We start from the raw sequence: 18,307 nt of genomic DNA, 5'->3' as shown, positions 1-18,307 counted from the left end.
GTAGATTCTCTCTGAGTTGTATGAATCTGGATGTAAAAAAAGGCAAATTCTGCCATCTAGTGTAGAAAGAATTCAACTCTATGAGAACTCACTGACAGATTGGTGTTGTTTTTAAGGCTTAAGAATTAAATGTGTTTTTTTTCTAAAAAATAAAGATGACTAGCAAGTATAACTGCCCAAGTTATATAATGTTTTTTTTTCTTTTTTTCATACACCAATAAAAAGTAGAGGATTTTCTAAAAAACACCATTCCATAATATCATCACTGTTGAAATACAGGACACAAAGCTCCCTCCAGGATACTGTGAAAAGGCCAATTAGTTGCATGGTAAATTGGAGGCTACTGGAATTCCCATTGGAAAGCTCAGAAAATTCTCCTGTTAGTTATATTTGACAATGATGGCTGCATCTAAGAAGTTGCCAGCTTCATTACCGGTGATGCTCAGGGGTGCCTGCCTTCCCGATTTCCCGGATTTGCAGAGCTGGGGGAAGAGTGTCAGCATGCGAGTGCCACTGTCCAGCGGAACACACACCTGCTGATCTCCACCTCGTCGGTCAGCAGGCTCTCGACACGAAAGGGCTGGCTGACGGGGATGCCCCTCTGCAGCACATCCTGCTGCCACTTCTCGTACACCATCTCTTTGCGGAAGTCCCAGCTGAAGGCCCCCTCATAACTGAGGAAGGCGGCGCAGATCAGGCAGTCCCCCAGCAGGCGGACCCTCTTCTGCTTCAGCTCTTCCAGGTCATTGGTCCACCTGAGAACACACACAGCACAGGGAGCAGGTATGGTATAGTTAGCTTTTATGCCAACTATATCTATTTTTTTTAAAAAAGGAAATCCACCGTAGTGTTAAATCTTCTTTCAATCGAGTTTTAAATACATGAGGTCTTCTAGATCTGTTCTGAGTTTTTTTCAAATGTTACTCAAATGCCCTCAGAGTCACCTTTAAATCATAGACAAAACTGCGTGCTTCAGCACTGTGATGAGCCCTCCATGCTGCTTACCGGACATTCTCAGATCCCAGTCCTGAGATGAGCTTGTCTGCAGCGATGAGCCGCCTCTCCATGATCTCTGCCTCCGCCTGCAGCTGCTGCTTCTCCCGCATGGCCTCCTCGTACTTATCCCCCAGGGCCTTCAGCTCCCTCTGGATGGCCCCCAGCTCGTTCTGGATACGCTCTAGCTCTCTCTTGCTCTGGAAAAAGTTCTTTTCCAACCTGGCCACCTAGGAGTACAGCAGGAGAATCAACGATCGCAAAACATTCGAGACTTGAGAATCTTCACACACTGAATTCAACACAAGTGGTCCATCTGTGAATCGAAGCTTTCTCCTTGGTGATTTACTGATCTATTGTTGCGTCTAGCAATGTGATTTAGTTGTGAAATTATTTTAATAAGTGCTTCTATCCAAGATTTGTACTTTTTTTATAGCCCTGCAAAATAAAAATGCAGATAGTCCAAAGGAAGATTTGTTGCAGATTGAAACAGTGAGCCAGGCATTTCTTTTATAGCCAGATGGGATCAATTACAATTTTGCTACCGGTAATATACCTGTATATCTGCATATGGTAGGTTCCTTTACCTGTTCCTGAATTTGCTCTGCACCAGACCATCCATTTTATATTGTGTAATTAATACAATACCAACCAAGCCAATTCTACCTTTTCTCTTTTGGGTTTAATTTCCCTGGCTACATCGCAGTATCCCATTACAGCTTCCACAAACTTCAGCATTCCAGATCCTGCTTTGCTGATGGCTTGCATTTCTTCAAAGGTTGTGTTTAAGTTCTTTAAAAAGCCTAAAACAAAACATCAGCATTATAGAAGGATTTACAATTCGACACCAGCAATGGAATGCAGTCATCAACTCTTGGGACTACCTTCTCTAATAGTAGAGAAAACAAAGTTAACAGAAAATAATCTGACTTTAAGATATTCCATTAGAGCCAAGTATATTATGTATATACCACAATTGTACTTTTGTTATAGTAGAGAAACTGCTCAGCTACCAAGGTCAAAATGTATCTTCACCTGAGGTGAAAATTCATAAAACTATGCAGTAGCACTGATGGACAAATGGACTGGTAAATGCCCTAGGAGAAGCACATATGAATTATGAGCTTAATTTGTATTCAGATACTGTAGCTCCATGTTATCATTTATAATCTATTTTGTGGGAAATTGTGGTTAGCATTTCTAATGTTAACAATGTTACCTCTCACAACTTTGACCTGTCCAGCACTGATGCCATCACAGTCCATCTCCATGAGGGATCGCAGGAAGTTGGCCTCTGACATCATTCCTTTAGCACTCTTCCAGCTGATCTCTTTATACCCCCTCATGACCAAGATACACTCACACACTACCTGGACCTGCTTTGGTGGTTTGGCAAATGATCTGTAAAATTTCAATTCAAGAAAACAAAAAGACAAAATAACATTCATAAAACTGCCAGGTATCTTTTTTAATATTCCTACAGTAAAGTTCTGAGTGTTAAAGACTTATGGGCAGTGACGGTTTCTTTTCCTCTCCCATTTTTAAAGTGGGCAAGAGTGTACTGCACACAGGAAAGAAACGGACTATCACAGCACAGCAACACAAATGAACTATTTCTGGACCCTTGAAAATATAAATACATCAAATAAAACAAACAAAAATACATTCATACTTACATTCTCCTTCACCAGATGCATAAAAACAAAACATGTAATCTATGTGAATGGGTCTCAGGTAACAATTTAGCATTGAATTTGTTTTTTGCACATACTGAAAGACACCTTCTTTCTTTCAAAAATGCCTATCAGTGATATGTCAATATTTACAAGTAATAGGTTTATTCCATGCTGAAAAAAAGAAGAAAGAGAACACAACGTTTCGGCCGTGGAGCCTTCTTCAATATTTACACCTTCTTTGTACACTGTACATTTACACTTATCTCAAAACAATGCAAAACAATTATATTTCAATTAAAAAAAACTGTAAAATGAACCACATCTATTAAATATAAAGCATCTGAAAAATGATAGCTATTGAAAACATAAAGGCAATATTTATTTTCTTGAAAAGAAGTCTGTGGAATGCTGGAGTGTTAGCATCGGATGTCCATTACAGTGGCTACTGTGTGTAGACCAGCCTAGACTACTGTACCTGATCTCAGTCACGTCAGACTTGTCCAGATCCTGCAGTGCCAGCCTGGCTGCCTCGAGGGCGGGCAGAGCCTCAGCCAGTGAGCTTTCTGCATCCTTCTTCTCCACCGCGATCACCTTGTTCTGCTCCTCAATCTCCACTGCCTTGTCCTCTGCCAGCTTCTTCTTCTCCTCCGCTGTAGGTCAGAGAATGGTTTATCTCACCATTAACACATTAAGCATCAGCACCTGCAGTGGAGGCTGACATCATTATCCAAAAAGCCAGGGTGAACACAAAGGAGGGTGTTACATGTGGCGTTCATATATTCAAGATGTAATCACGAGATGCTATTCTCATAAAATACTACAAACAACCTTTCACCATACATACTGTATATATGAAAGTGTTGTGATGATGGGAAGGAACGTTTTGTCTATAAATATAATGTTGTTTATTCCGTTTGCAGTTTGTCGTCAGGTTCTTCTAAGAAACAGCTGAAGGGGATCCTCATATCAGTTACCTAATAGCAACCAAACGAATTCCTAGAATTTTATAACGAAGTTGTGCTTCAGTTTGTAAGGCAGAAAGTGTACATGATGTGGGCCTTCGGGATATGCTGTGGGAATGGTCGTAGTTATTTTCCTCAGCCATGGCCTTTGGAGTATAATGTTGATCATGCACACTTACCAACAGCCGTGTTGGTGGAGATCTCCTGGAGCAGTATGTCACAGGCAGCAGATTTCTCAGCTAACACCACTTTTTGTTCAGCCAGCTTTGTGTTGAGCTCTGCTAGTTGCACACTCGCCTCCTTCAGTTTATCCAAACCCCCTTCCAAGCGTTTACACTGTCCTGAAAGAAGCAGAGAGTGCAAAAATAACAACACGCCAGATAACAACGCCATCTAGAGCACAAGGATCTGTGGGTGTGATAAGAAATGGTTCATATTTTGTTTAAATATTTACCCAGTATAGATTGATCTTTCTCTTCAAGAAGTTTGGAATACGTGCTGATGAAGTCCAGGTAGTTCTTCGGGGTCACGTAATTGCTGCGTCTCAGTTTCTGCAAGAACTTCTTACTGAATTCCCCAACAGACCCATGCACCATGCACACATGACCAATAACTGCCTCCGAGTGCTGAGATGGGATCATAGGATTTTCACCTGTCATCAGGAATTGCAATTAATACAGTGACTCTACAGGAATGTGTATCATACCTTCAATTAAATTCCCCCACTTGATACATTCTCTTCTACAGTAAATCTGTATCTCAACTGTGTCTGACATTCTTACACTACAGAAAACATTAAAATTCAACATGAAAAGAAGATTCAATCTTAATTAATATTTTTGTGGTTTGAACATGTTCTATATTTGGCATCACAGTAACATTCTACTCTTAACCTGTACTTTAAGGCACTGTAGCTCATGCGACATACCCAGGAATGATTGAGCAACTGCATGCAGTGCCTGTGGAGGCCATGGCAGGAACCAGTCAATCCCAGTGTTATTCACCAGACCTTTAAGAGGAGTAACAACATTCAGTTAGTATGTATGCTCTAATTAGGGTATCTAATTAGGGTTCAACAACCACATAAGCAAAATGAGAGAAAATGAGCATGCCTGGGAAGTTTCTGCATCGTGTCCTCAAAGTGTCTCCAACAGGAGACATGCCCAGAACAATGTGGAGGTTGTTAGCACTCTTATTCACAAAATACTGCCAGACACTCTCCTTGGCAGGCCCCACGCCATGTTTCATGGCTTCATCCCTGACCTGTCCCAGCACTGATTCCTTCTCATCATCTGGGAACAGAGCTGGCACCATACCTGGAAAGACATTGTTTTAGTAACATGCTCCAGATCTACCATTCCAAACTGGTTTGAGTTTCTGCAAATTAACACTGCATTTTTTCCATTTTCAAAACGTATGAGAAAAATACAAAGAATGTTTATGTAGAAAACCAATTCTGTTTACCAATAAATTGGATTTTCACTTTGTCTTACACTAAAGTATGCCACAAAAAGAAAAAATAGCATGCAATCAACCCCTATAATATATTAATAAATAAAACACATTTCTAACAACAAAATAAAAAAAATGATAAGCACCTGATGTTAACATGTTATTAATAAGTTCCAAGAAACCTTCTTCTGCCACATGGGCATCAGTAAAGAGGAAGACCGTTTTCTTATTCTCGATCCCTAGCTTCAGGTACAGAGTCTTCAGATCCTCACGGAAGTTATTTTCTGAATAGCCCCGACTCAGGACAATCTCGTACACCTGTTGCAAAAACATTCAAATATAGTTAATACTTAATATATTAAAACATTTGTATCTCCTTTCACAACAGAATAAAAAAGAACTGCTTCAGCACTGAGAAGTTTAGTTTTCAAACCCCAGAGGTTGTGCAATGATAAAGTATTGCACCCATAAAGATTTAAAACAGCAGGAAGTATAACCTGTGGGTTAATCAGAATGTTGTCTTAAGGTATCAGCTACTGTACTTGATCAATGTACGTCTTCTCCATTCTTTTAGTATGCAATTGGAAAGAGCTGTATGAAGGCAATATGAAGCAAACTAAAGGGAAGGGTACTGTATTCACAACTAAGAATATGAGATACTTCTTTACACAAAGGGCTGTGGGAGTCTGAAAGAGGCTAGCCAGGGCATGTTGCTGAACCTGATGAGCTGCCACTGTTCAGGAAACGGCTAGACAAGACAGTCTTATCAATTTTATACTGGAAATCTCACGCGCCTCGCATCCAGCTGCAAAGGCTGCCAGTTTGGTGAGGGACTGCTTCCCCGATCCCCCCACGCCCACCAGCAGTGCATGGCCACGGTTTATCCTGATGATCCTGTGGATGCGTGTCAAATGCTCCAGAGCGTCGTCAAATAGCACCAATTTCATACGGGCTCTTGTCTCGTTGTATTCTTCCAAAATCTCCTATAGTAGCCAACAACCAGAAAAATAGGTATAAGAATAAGAAGATATACTTTCAGATATATTCGTTTGTGACTTTATTATATTACTTTTGTCAGTTTCAGGTACAAAAAAGATACCTTAAAATCTGGCAATTATACTTGTTGAATTGTTTGGCAAAAATAGAAACTCCAATAAAATGTTTAGCAAAGTAAACAATACATAAATGTAACAGGATCTATGATCATTGCGACAAAGAACATCATCTTAAAATTATGCACTTCCCTAATTAACTAATTATGAAAGAAAAAATGGGGTTGGTTACAGTAATTAGAAACACGGTTACCTGGAATAAAGCTTTAGAGGCATCATAGTCCTGGATATCTTCATATACCCGAGGCTCTGCTTCATTGAGCGCTGCCCGGTAGTCTCCAAACAGGACAGGGTCCCGCATTGCAGACTCCAGATCAGCCTTAAAATGTTCTTCAATTAAATTCTTGATATGGCCTTGGACCTTAAAACAGAATAGATGAAATTATAAATATGGGTGAAATGGTTTTCAAAGTGTTAGTACACTTTAGTCATTGCCCGGTGAGAGTGTAATCTGCATATGCCAATCCACATGTTTGGAAAGAAAGAAGAAAATCTAGAACAGTGATAGCACTGTTACTACACAAGAAATATAGTATTTTTAGGAAATTGTAAAAAATAGCTGTAATCCTAAAGTAATTCCAACATCCATCTATCTGTTTTCTAACCACTTCTTCCAATTTGTTGTTGTGGGCAAGCAAGGGGTACAGGGCAGGGTACACCCTGGATGGGACGCCAGTCCATCACAGAGCAGACACACAGACATTAGAAGCAGACACTCATACCAGGACTTATTTCCCCGGAAGCCAATTAACATGACAGTTTTTGGACTGCGGGAGGAAACTGGAGCATCCAGAAGAAACCCACATGAACACAGGGAGAACATACAGAATCCCAGGTCTGAAACTGAACACAGGACCTAACCACTCTGAGGCACCAATGCTTACCACTGCACCACTGTGCTACCCATAATTCCACCATATTCAAATTAAAATATCACATATAATATTAGAAACCTTTGCATTTACATACCAGAACTTTGTCAGTTTCATTAATAAGCCGGTCATGAAAAACACGCAAGCATTCATTCCTCCAAACTCTCACGAACTGTGTGACTGTAAGAAATCTGCAAAAACAGCGTTTAAAATATATTAAGACTTCTTCCTGCTTAGTTACATCTTTTCTTCTAGATGAAGAACAGATAATCTCACCTCTCTGGATGGGTTAATGTCAGTCCGTTGTAGATCCTGGAAAGGTCTCTCAGATTGAAAATGTAATGGAACTTTGATGGAGTGGGAGGCAGATCTTTAATAATGGTTTTGTAGAGCTCCAATGTACAAAATGTAAGCTTATCACAAATAGCTTGTATACACTCCTCAAATGTCTGCAAAGAGAGAATACATCTTGCACAACTATTTTCTTTAGGAGTCCATTTTGTAAAAGTGAAAAGGGTAGCAAGACAGTGACATTACCTTAGTGTGTCCTTTCAGAATGGAGGAATATATGAGATGAAGGGACTCCTCTTCAGGGAAAGGTACATTGAAAACACTGAACAGAGAAATAAACCTGGGATCTACTTCATTCCTTCCACCACCTGCTTTCCCCATCGCGGCAATAAAGCCAAGATCTTTGAGAATCTTGCAGTTGAGCTCTTTACCCCGATCATACATGCCACCTCTGTCTAGAAGCAGTTTGAGAAGGGCTATAGGCTGCTGTGTCCCATATTCATCAACCTGCAAGAAACCAATTTACAGTACAAGAACAGAAACAAAGGATCAAGAGTTCTTTTAATTATTTGATGGTGGAAGACATCTTCAGAGGGCCCCAGATACAGTATATTAACATGTAGTTTACGATTTGGTGTGGCTGGATTTTGAAACCCGGGAGAGTTGTCTCAAAGTGGTCTTACCCTTGGCATGTTAAGATCATCCATAAACACCAACAGCCTCTTTCCCATAGGAGGCCCATATGTTTCTTTAGTTCTTTTCTCCACATTTGCTTCAAGGTTTCTTTGGAGATCCATCGAAGTGGTCCGGGATGAGAAATTGATTGTTAGCATTACCTATATGAGACAGTAAAAAGAGTGACTAAGGTGCCAAGAAGACTACTGAATTCCCATGGTATATCTCTCAATTTCAGATATCCTTTTACTCACAATCAAATGTGCAGCATTTTAATCCTTGGCTGCATGCCAGCACGTGAATTTCTTCAGATCCTACATCAAACTTTTATCCTTGTACTATGTTTAAGCACAATCTTTTTTAATGCAAAATTCTTTAGACCTACTGTTGTGTCTGTATTGAGATTTTTGAGGAAGTTCTGAGTCGTGGCAGTCTTGGAGGTACCAGACTCTCCCACCAGCACAACAGGGCGCTTGATCTTCACCATCTGCTCCACCAGCCAGCTGATGCGTGTTGTATCCACTGTAGGCACTGAAAGAAGCAACAGAAAAGATATGATAATGTGGAGCAGCCTGTACAATAAACTGTATAAATATTGTTTCAAAGAAGAGTAAAAACAGCACTGCTATAATGCAGTATATAATACTGCATATAATGCAAACACCATGCAGATACTCACCAAGGATGTCAATAAACTTGATGTCAGGGTTGTGAATGTATTTAGGAACCAGAGAGCTCCAGGGCAGCCATTTCTTTTGCTCCCCATCAAAATGAAAGTCATAAAGGGTTGGGAGGTAACCTGCAAAGAAACAGGGTCATAAAAGAAGATGGTTTTTACAACATCACCTACTTATCCATTTTAAATGGCATGAATTCATGGGTTCTGGTCTGCAAAAAGATTGATGGAGTTTTACAACAATGAGATGATAATACCACGACTGTATCTTTTTACTGAAGCGTTCTGAAAATGGCTAGATTACCTGGCAGTTCTCCTGGTCCAGCTAGTGTTTTTTCATCATGAACCATGGACATGGAAGCCAGTCTTTTAATGTACTGATCAAACTTAGTCTTCCCTGATTCCAATAAGGCACCTCCCAGGGAACAGTACAGGGCCTCCAGGAAATAGCACTCCAGTTCGTCTGCCTCCTCCACTTCTTTTTCTAGTAGAGCATCCAGCATCATACTGAGCTGGACCACCTGTCACATCACACCATACCATAAGACCGAGAGAAACTACACACGGCACATAGGTTTAAAACATTTTGCAGATACCTCTGGCTATTTAAGAGGTGCAATGTGCCCTGAAGTGGAAATGTCCTAGAAAGCAACATTTTCCACATTTCAATCTGAAATGTGTAATTACATTTTTTTTTTCACATTCTTACAACTTACCATGTTTAAGTCTGTTTGCGGAACAATAGTCTTTAGTTTTTCCCCCTGTTTGCCATCAACAATTCCTTCCACTATCATCGCAATGGTGTCAGGAACGTACTTTTCAAACAGTTTATTTAGTTCTGCTTGTTCCTGTCATGGTGTAAAAGATGATGTAACAGTTCATCAGTTAAAACAGGTCCTGAAGATCACATCTGCTAAGAACTGTTTTCACACTCAAATAAGCTCATGTGATAAACTTAAACACTGAAAGATACATGGCTCTTTACAAATTAGTGCCTTTTTATATATTTGAGAGCTCATTATTACTAAGCAATATTCTCAAATCTAGAGTCCAAAGTACATCACAGCATATTTCAAAAAAGCATTACAAAAGAAGATCGTTAATTGAACAGATGAATTTGAAAGCACTCTCCTACCTTTGCCGGTCTGCTGTTGACCCACTTTTGCCAGTAGGGTGTGAAGCGTAGGTTTTTGGGATCCACAAATACCATTCCACAGCGGGACACAGTGGCAGGAGAAGCATATTGCAAATCTCCAACCTAAGGAAGAAAAAGAACACATGAAACCACCACTGTAATTAACTTAGTAGGCATGCAGCCTAGTAATTCCTAAAGTGAACATTACTACAGGTTTGCTAATTCTTGTGCCATGGGAAAGGAATAAAATAAGGTAGGTGTGAATAGGTTAAAATGATCATACTGAGCAACACTGAAAAGTTAAGCTGATTGTTACCTCAAAGAGTAAGGCACAGTGTGCTTGGAGTCGGATACGTTCACCATTAGCCAGGGTCAGCAGCTTGTTGTCATCCATCACCGAGTTCATATTTTCAACCCACAGAGCATCAACATCTCCATCAAACAAGATATACCTGCACGACAATCGATGTCATGTCTCAGCACCAACAAAAACAGAAAGACAACTGAAACAGGTCACAAACAGAATTAAACATTACACATAACTAAAGCCATGCCACTAACGGTTTCTACTTTAGAAGGAATTCCTTAAAGATTTTAGGTTGACAGAAAATCCTTGGTCTGCCTCCCATTATTTTTCAGTGAATTTCTATTTTCAACTGGAATTAACTTCACTCATACCTTTAATGTTCAAAAGCTTGTCATGAACAAAAATAATCTGTGATGCTAACATGTGATAAAGAGACATTCAGTAGACTCATTTTTACCTTCTCTCTTTTTTATCCGTGGGTTTATTGATGTCTCTGAATATGTTGGACAGGATGCCATCAGTCCAGTCCCGAGTGATGGGGTCCAGAATGCCATACAGCTCAATTACACTCATTGCTTTGGGGTTCAATGCATACAGCTTAGTCACTAACCCCAGCCTGTAAAACATCACCTTTGTAATACAGCGTATAAAATAACAACACAAGTCCATACACTCACTCTAAAACTGAAAGAAAAAAAAAGCATAATACATAACTTAAAGACTAATTCAATTAACACATCTAGCTGTTTAAAAGAATTTTAAAGTAGTGTCTGTACATTATATTCAGTCCCAAATAGTTTGAAGAGACACAATTTCTCCTCACTCACCTGGTCTGGGATTGGCACAGGGTGTTGATGACTACTGACTTGCCACCTCCTGTTGGCCCAACCACCATGGTGGTGTGACGAGTCATCATTGTCTCATACATCTGGACCACTTTATCCACCTGAAGGACAAAATAAAACAGCTTTCATGAACTATCTAAAAATGTCTTTGGATTTTACAAGACATGGTTTCTAACTAAAATTGTAACCTTTCCCACACATTCAAATATTCAGACTTTCTTCTTGTACTGCGTTCTTTCCCTTTCCTGTTACAGAACTTGTTGTCTAGCACTGCACTTCTGTCTCCACTGTATGGCTATGCTAACAGCAGGACTGTCATGTTTTTTGTAGCAAAGGAATGACAAGGCTGTATCTTTATGAAAATATATACAGTAACACAACATCCATTAAGGGATTAAACAGCAATCACCCTAGTGGCAGGAGAGGACTGAAATCCCTTACCTGGTTGGGAAGCATGATATACTTATTTTCCTGGATGGTTTGTTCCACAGCATCATTAAAGCTGGGGTAGCGCACACGTGGGCAGTCGAGTCCAGGGAACAGGTCTGAGATCAGCCCCAGGAACAAGGGCACATCCTCAAAAACAAACTTGGGCAGGTTCATGTCCCTCAAAGCTCTCATTAACACCACATCCTACAAAACACATGATATTTTTATTTTATCTTGTTCACTATAAGATGTTGTGAGGATGCCAGGTTCAGGCAAGATGAAAGCCCTCAGCCATAGCCCTCAGTTACCTGACCCGTTGTAGACAACTAGTCAAGTGATGCTTCCAAAGGAAAGGAAGGAGGAAGTGAGATCCTCATGTGGGAAAAGTGCAAGAGATAACAGAAGGCCCTGTGAGGAGCTGGCATTCTGTGTGATGTGGATGGATCCTGTGTGAAGCCAAAAGTACAGTACAAGTACAGTTTATGCAATGTGAGTTTGAAAGTTTGTTTTGAGAAACTGGTAAGAACCTTAGCTGCCTAAATATTGTCAGAGAGGAAACCAGAGTCTAATTAGGAGCTCGAAGAAAAGCTAGGCTTTTGTTGTGGTTATTATGTGTTTCTGCACTGCAAATAACAATCATGTGCTTTGTACCTTAATGGCTGCATGTGTCTGGTTTTCCCAAGACCTGCCTATAAAAACATCAATCGGTATGACTCCCCAGCCCTTGGGTTTGACATTTCACGTACTTATCATGGATTTTATAACACCTGTTGTCTTCACTTTTTAAAAAAACAATCCAGAAATGAAGCTAATAGATGATCCTTTGGCAAAGACATAGGGAATGGACTCGTGTTTGCTTTCTATACAGGGATGCCTTCATAGCATAAGCAGTGTTCCGACAGGTGTGTGACTTTTTGTAGCTACTGTATGTATTGTGGAAGGTGTTGAAGTCATAGGGCAATTGCTGGTTTTAACATACCTCATTCAGATCTGGAGATCCTCTCTTCAGCTCCCCTGCCATCACCAGCACCGATTTCAGGGCACGAAGGCCAAAGTCATAGTGATGCTGTTTAGAAAGCTGCTCTCTGGCAAGTTTGTATAACACTGTCATCTTTTTAGCCAAGATCTAGATCACAGATAGAAAGATATATTGGATTGAAATGTCAACAATACAATTAATTACAACTTCATTTTGAAAAACATGCGGTTTTATGTTCTTTGAGTAACTTATGACTGCCTATGTGGTGCATTATTTCTTATATGGAGACTTCACCATTAAGCATTTTTTAAACTAGATTTGTATGCCTCTCTCCTGGCTAAGAAAAATATTGTATTCTTCACCTTGGCCATTAGGAAGCCTTCAGAAAATAGCATGATTTCACAGATCTGCTGCAAGTCGGGCACTATGACAACCACTGGGCGAAACAGGGCCTTCACGGATTCAGGCAGTTCAGTCCGGCCAGCATATCCAGGGTTCATGGTGATAAAGATTCCCATCCGGTCATCCAAACCAATTTCTTGCCCTTCAAACTGCACACAGCACATAGCATCACAATAAAAACTGCACTAAACACAATTCTCTATTATTATTTGCAAAGCTGCAATTCATTGATAGTGTATGTAAAAGTTATTGCATCAACTTTTCCATACAAAAACTGAAAGGACTGGAAGCGAAATGCATTAATATTTACTGAAAAAAATCAACATATTTGATCACCAAAAAATCAAAATATTTAATGAGTGTGTAAACTGACATAATTGCTTAAATCAGTGGTTTCTAACCTTTCCTACAGCCTGCACCCCTTTCGTTCTCACAATGTATTCTCATATCCTTGATCAAAAATCACTGAAGCAGGTCAGTTCTCTAAGCCTAAAATATATCATAACTATAAAATGGAAGATATAGAAGTATATATTTATTTTAACTTTGCAGCAGAATTAAGAATACCAAAAAAATACACAATTTTAAAATTTACCTTAAAATACTTAATTCTTAAGAAACAAAGTAGCTGTACTTACGTTCCTGTGCTTAATCTGCATTTTCGATTATCTACTTTCTAAAAAATCTGGCATGTCTCACACCCCCAAATGGTGTGTGAACCCCAGGTTAAGAACCACTGACCTAAATGGAGATTTACTTTCCAGACGGAAGGAAGTTACTTGCTTACATGGAACCTCTGCAGATGCAGAATAAGTGCATTTCTAATGGTCTGGATCTGAGAAGAGATCACTGAAAGCACAGAGGCGTCAATCCTGTTGAACTCATCAAAGCAGCCCCAGGCTCCACACTGAGCCAATCCAGAGAAAATCTTGCCAACAGCCTTAAACACAAAGGTAGAGCAGAGAGGAATTAAGAAAAACACAGTTTATCACAGTGACATCTGAGCTAACGATTTTTATTTTAAGATAAAATTGCTCCTTCACCTTATGTTACATTAACGTTTTGTATTAATGCATTGTAATAATGTTTTTTACCACCTATGGTTGAATACTGGACCTAATTCTGTAATTCCTCTTATGAGGACCAAGAATGAAAAGGCATTGAGAGAAATACTTCAAATTCATTTTTTTAATTTTTGTTCAGAAAAGCACAATTTTTAACCCTTTCAATTACATTTTATTACTTAATTAATTAATTTTATTATTACATTCACTTTGTGCTCTTATATCACGGAAGCTACTGATGTGACCTATAAAAGTAAAATCTTTACGAAGTCCAGATTAAAGTCTCCTCATGTACCTACTTTATAATCCATGCCTTCCCCACAGTTGGTGACCACACACAGCAGGCCCAGGGCCTTGGCCAAGTCTTTCGTGGACTCGGTTTTCCCAGTGCCAGCAGGCCCTGCAGGTGCTCCTCCCAGGTACATTGAGAGAGCCTGATTCAGAAAGGACAGACTAAACGTACTGAATACTGACCACAGTAATACAGCTACAAAATAGTACACCTGATCAATAACTTTGTGGACTCAGCACATCCTGAACAAGACGGGATGAAAAGTGCTAAGGTAAAGCACCCTGAAACAGACAGGAGCATGAAGCCCATTCACAAACTGACTTGGCAAAAATATGGGAGAACTACAGAGTGTTTCCCTTACAAATCTGTGAAATACCTGTGTGAGCGTCAGATAGATCCGGTCAGTTAGGGGAGTGATGACCAGACGACCGTTCAATCCCATGTATTCATAGCCATAGGAGAAAGTAGCACTGCACTGACGAACAAAGAGATCATCCGGTTCGCGATCCCAGTAAAACCGCAGCTGGCTCTCCCACTCGAATTCCCGGGCATCCATGATACTGGAAAGATTCAAAACAAGCAGCAATGAGCCGACTCACAGGATCACGCAGTTTCTCACAACACAATCATTACTATATTCCAGATGTAAATTTCAATGTTATTATAATTTTACAGGGACCACAAAAGGCCAGCTTGTTTATGGAAATAAAAGTCTTTGAATTCAATTTTTTAAACCATCCATTTCAAGATTCATTTACCAGACATGATTTCATGTGATTTCAAAACTGAAGATTTTTTTTAGAATGACGGTAATGGCATGTAATATTCTTGTTTCAAAAACAAGACTCAAATCCCACCTGTCCCTAACAAAGTTATCTACAATGTCCCTGGCATGGACATCGATGATCAGGACAGTGTTGTATTTTTTGCGATCATTCTTCTTCAGCGGCTGCGTGATCCGAGTGACCAGGTCATCGATCTGCTGGTGCATTTTCTTGGCGTAGTTCTTTAGTGCCTGCTTCTCCCCTTTCTTCACTTTGTGAAAGACGTCTTCCACCTCCCACGTCCACCACACCTGATTGCCAGCCAGCACCACCATACCCTGGTACAGCAGCATCCAGTCCACCCTGCAGCACACAACAGTCAAACATACTCACATTCACAATGCACATGCAACCACATTCCACAATGATTACTTGTGAAGGGTTTTTCGCCATAATAAAAGCAAAGGGATAATATAACTCATGTAAATGATTGCAAAATAAGCACTGTACATTAAAATGAAAATCAGTATTAAACTTTACTTTTTAAGTTACCCAGTCAAAAAGCGATATGTACGTGCAAATTACACACTACAGCTCTTTTGCCTAATATGTACCTGAAAATGGGTCTTGTAGCATAGCACTACTTCAAAAACCAAAAATTAAAATGAATAAAACGTGAAAACCCCTTAGTACTGCAACAGATTTCTATCGGCCACTATAGTTCAGTTTTTGCCCTTTGTTTTAGCTGTGTGTCAACTGGTTCCCACCTGCTGCGGTCCTCACAGTATCTGAAGATGGCCTCTTTGGTGATGAGCCTGTTGGTCCTCCTCATCTCCTGCAGAACTGCAGTCATCCACTCCTCCACACGGCCCTCAGCTGGGATGGCCTGCCTCAGGGTCATCACCTCCCCTTCCGCTGACACCATCGCCACCGCCAGCGTCTCACCGTTGTTGCCCTCCTCAAACTTCAAAGAGGCGATGTTGTCGTACATCTGGTAGGATTAGGACGTATGTAGGTTACAAACAAGAGAAGGCTCTTTGAGGAGTCATACCTGGCTAGTTGTTTAGTACCTCACTTATCTCATCCAGGCATCTTCATAAAACTCCACTTCAACAGCAACATTTGGCAGATTATTTCAGACATCAAACCCACTTAAAGAGACCTACCATGCTTATATACCCATCACCCTAAAAAGTAGTGTTGAATCTCCCTAAAAAATAACCGAAAAGAGATTGTCTCTCATTCTTTTCATCCGGAAACATCTGGATAGAGACAGAAACAATGCATACGAAGCTGCTACTTCTCAATAAAAAACTTTTTTTTTTACAAATATTTACAAGATTAAGAATGTTACCTGTAATGCACAACGTGGAGACTTTTCTATTTTCCATTCCATCTGGGAAACATACTTGCATACGTTTGAAGCAAATTTTGAGCTTACATTTTTATTATACTCATAATTTTAACATTTATCTAAATAACACACATATTCAAATACAGGCTTTATTCTTCAGATATAAATCTCCCAATGGCGCACATCATTGCACACAATAATGGAAAGATGACAATTCCCTTTGACACTCTGAAACAGAGTCTCCCTCTGCACCTGCTTACTTTGATCATGTGCTCCTGGACACAGGAGGGGTCGCTGCTGCCAAGAATGCTCAGCAGCTCGTCGTCAGAAATGAAGAAGAACCTGGGGAAGGCGTTGCGCTTGGAGTCCAGGTAGTCGTTCAGGCTCTTCTGACACCTTTCCAGACCATCGCTGAGGTTCTGCAGGTCTGACAGGCGGTTCGGAACATGGCAGCACCTTTTAATGACCGGGTCCTTCACTGTGTCCGTCATGATCTGCACAAACACAGACACCCTCAGGTTCACAGCCTCTTCTCTCATACAGCCTGGCCACTGCTTAGTATTGATTCGGGACTTTTCAGAGGTTGTCAGACAAAAACAAAATTCTCAGTATTGCTTCAACCTCCACTGATTCTTTATAGGTTTAAAGGAAAGTATCGCAAGATCAAAAAAAGTTACTAAAGAGAGAAAATCATTTGGCCTATTTAGCCCATTTGATAGTTAATGACACATTGTTCCAACAGTCTCATCCAGCTGTTTTGTTTCTCAGGAAACCAAGGTATCTTCTTCCATACTCCCACAACAATTTGCATAAAGAAGAGCTGCCTGTTCTCAATTTTCAATGCACTTCTATAAAAGTAATTTTAAAAAAATCAATGGAATTGGGAGGCTTTTTGAAACAAACATACCTTTTTAAATATTTTGTCAATGTTGTCAAATTTTTTGGCCTCTTCTGGCAGCTGAGACCTGATATCCCCGCCTATGAATATACTTTCCAGGTACATCCACTTTCGCTGCACCAGCATCCACACCTGGAAACAGGAAAATTAACGCAAGCAAGGATAAATCTCTTTCAAGATGTTCGTTGCTCCTTTATTTTATTACGGGGATTGTAAATGTTGAATGTTGAGCTGAAGATTGAATATCATTTTTTTTTAAAAATATGTCATGTTATTTCATGTCATTTACCAAACCGCTTTATACAATACGGTGTCGTGGGAGCCTACCAGCAAGCAACGAGCGCACGGCAGGGTACACCCTGGACAGGACACCAGTCCATCACAGGGTATTAAAAAATATTTCATAGGAAATATGTTCAGGTAGGTATGTGAATTCCAAATAACATTTTTCACTTCTGCACAGGGTGCAGCTAATTCTTTAAAATTTGGATCCCACCTAATCTGTTAACTCTGAGACAGAGAAGTAGTCATAAGAGACTAGCTGCAGCCGCCTACCGATTCTTTTTTAAGAAAAATATGCGAGAATAAATGTCGTTGGAATTTCCAGCCCGCCAACCTGAGAAAAATGGATCTCCGCTGCTTGCAGCAGTTTGAGGTGGAAGATAAAGTTTCCATATCACCAGGGCTGAGCAAACATTTACGGTGATCTGTTCTCCGAAGGCAAGGGAGTGCTTAAGAGCACCAGAGTGCTGTGTTCAGGGAGTGAAGAGCTCACCTCAATAACCTCGCTGATTAAGGACAAGCTCTTCTCCCACTGCTGAACAGTAGACAGGAAGGGGCCCACGAAGCGGCTCCCAGCCATGCTCTGCAGGTTCATGGCATTGTCATCCAGGTTCTGCAAGATTTCATCCACTGAGCCCAGGATGGAGCCCCTCTCCTGTGTGCCCTTGTAATACCTCTGAACGGTGAACTTCATGTTCTCCCAGGTATCCACCACATCCTTCACACCCTGGTTACACAGAACAGGCAGAACTATCCTTTACCATTCAGTGGTTCACTTTCATAGCATCAGAACCAAACAGAAATGACCAAAAATAAATAATTTTTGCACCAGTGTTACTAATTCTGA

General features: G+C 40.3%; 1 protein-coding gene across 1 annotated transcript in view; it reads right to left on the bottom strand.

The window, feature by feature from the left end:
- The window catches only part of dnah10 (dynein axonemal heavy chain 10), a 49,605-nt gene that overhangs the window by 18,085 nt on the left and 13,213 nt on the right, over nt 1-18,307 (bottom strand). Inside the window, exons 27-61 of the mRNA XM_088935671.1 lie at nt 17,954-18,187; nt 17,188-17,310; nt 16,541-16,774; nt 15,694-15,917; nt 15,020-15,289; nt 14,539-14,722; nt 14,170-14,304; nt 13,594-13,746; nt 12,767-12,955; nt 12,405-12,551; nt 11,438-11,629; nt 10,979-11,097; nt 10,609-10,767; nt 10,161-10,296; nt 9,845-9,967; nt 9,426-9,557; nt 9,014-9,230; nt 8,713-8,832; nt 8,419-8,564; nt 8,042-8,194; nt 7,605-7,865; nt 7,344-7,516; nt 7,165-7,258; nt 6,389-6,556; nt 5,878-6,066; nt 5,230-5,401; nt 4,744-4,947; nt 4,560-4,640; nt 4,086-4,283; nt 3,811-3,972; nt 3,145-3,319; nt 2,213-2,394; nt 1,660-1,796; nt 1,006-1,223; nt 534-755 (exon numbers count right to left, since the gene is read on the bottom strand). Of these exons, the coding sequence (XP_088791797.1) occupies nt 534-755; nt 1,006-1,223; nt 1,660-1,796; nt 2,213-2,394; nt 3,145-3,319; nt 3,811-3,972; nt 4,086-4,283; nt 4,560-4,640; nt 4,744-4,947; nt 5,230-5,401; nt 5,878-6,066; nt 6,389-6,556; nt 7,165-7,258; nt 7,344-7,516; nt 7,605-7,865; nt 8,042-8,194; nt 8,419-8,564; nt 8,713-8,832; nt 9,014-9,230; nt 9,426-9,557; nt 9,845-9,967; nt 10,161-10,296; nt 10,609-10,767; nt 10,979-11,097; nt 11,438-11,629; nt 12,405-12,551; nt 12,767-12,955; nt 13,594-13,746; nt 14,170-14,304; nt 14,539-14,722; nt 15,020-15,289; nt 15,694-15,917; nt 16,541-16,774; nt 17,188-17,310; nt 17,954-18,187 (6,026 nt within the window). The remainder of the gene's footprint in view (nt 1-533; nt 756-1,005; nt 1,224-1,659; nt 1,797-2,212; nt 2,395-3,144; nt 3,320-3,810; nt 3,973-4,085; nt 4,284-4,559; nt 4,641-4,743; nt 4,948-5,229; nt 5,402-5,877; nt 6,067-6,388; nt 6,557-7,164; nt 7,259-7,343; nt 7,517-7,604; nt 7,866-8,041; nt 8,195-8,418; nt 8,565-8,712; nt 8,833-9,013; nt 9,231-9,425; nt 9,558-9,844; nt 9,968-10,160; nt 10,297-10,608; nt 10,768-10,978; nt 11,098-11,437; nt 11,630-12,404; nt 12,552-12,766; nt 12,956-13,593; nt 13,747-14,169; nt 14,305-14,538; nt 14,723-15,019; nt 15,290-15,693; nt 15,918-16,540; nt 16,775-17,187; nt 17,311-17,953; nt 18,188-18,307) is intronic.

The sequence above is a fragment of the Atractosteus spatula genome, chromosome 17, assembly GCF_055471065.1.
Source record: "Atractosteus spatula isolate fAtrSpa1 chromosome 17, fAtrSpa1.hap1, whole genome shotgun sequence".
Lineage (NCBI taxonomy): Eukaryota > Metazoa > Chordata > Actinopteri > Semionotiformes > Lepisosteidae > Atractosteus > Atractosteus spatula.
This window is presented reverse-complemented; position numbering and strand designations above follow the sequence as displayed.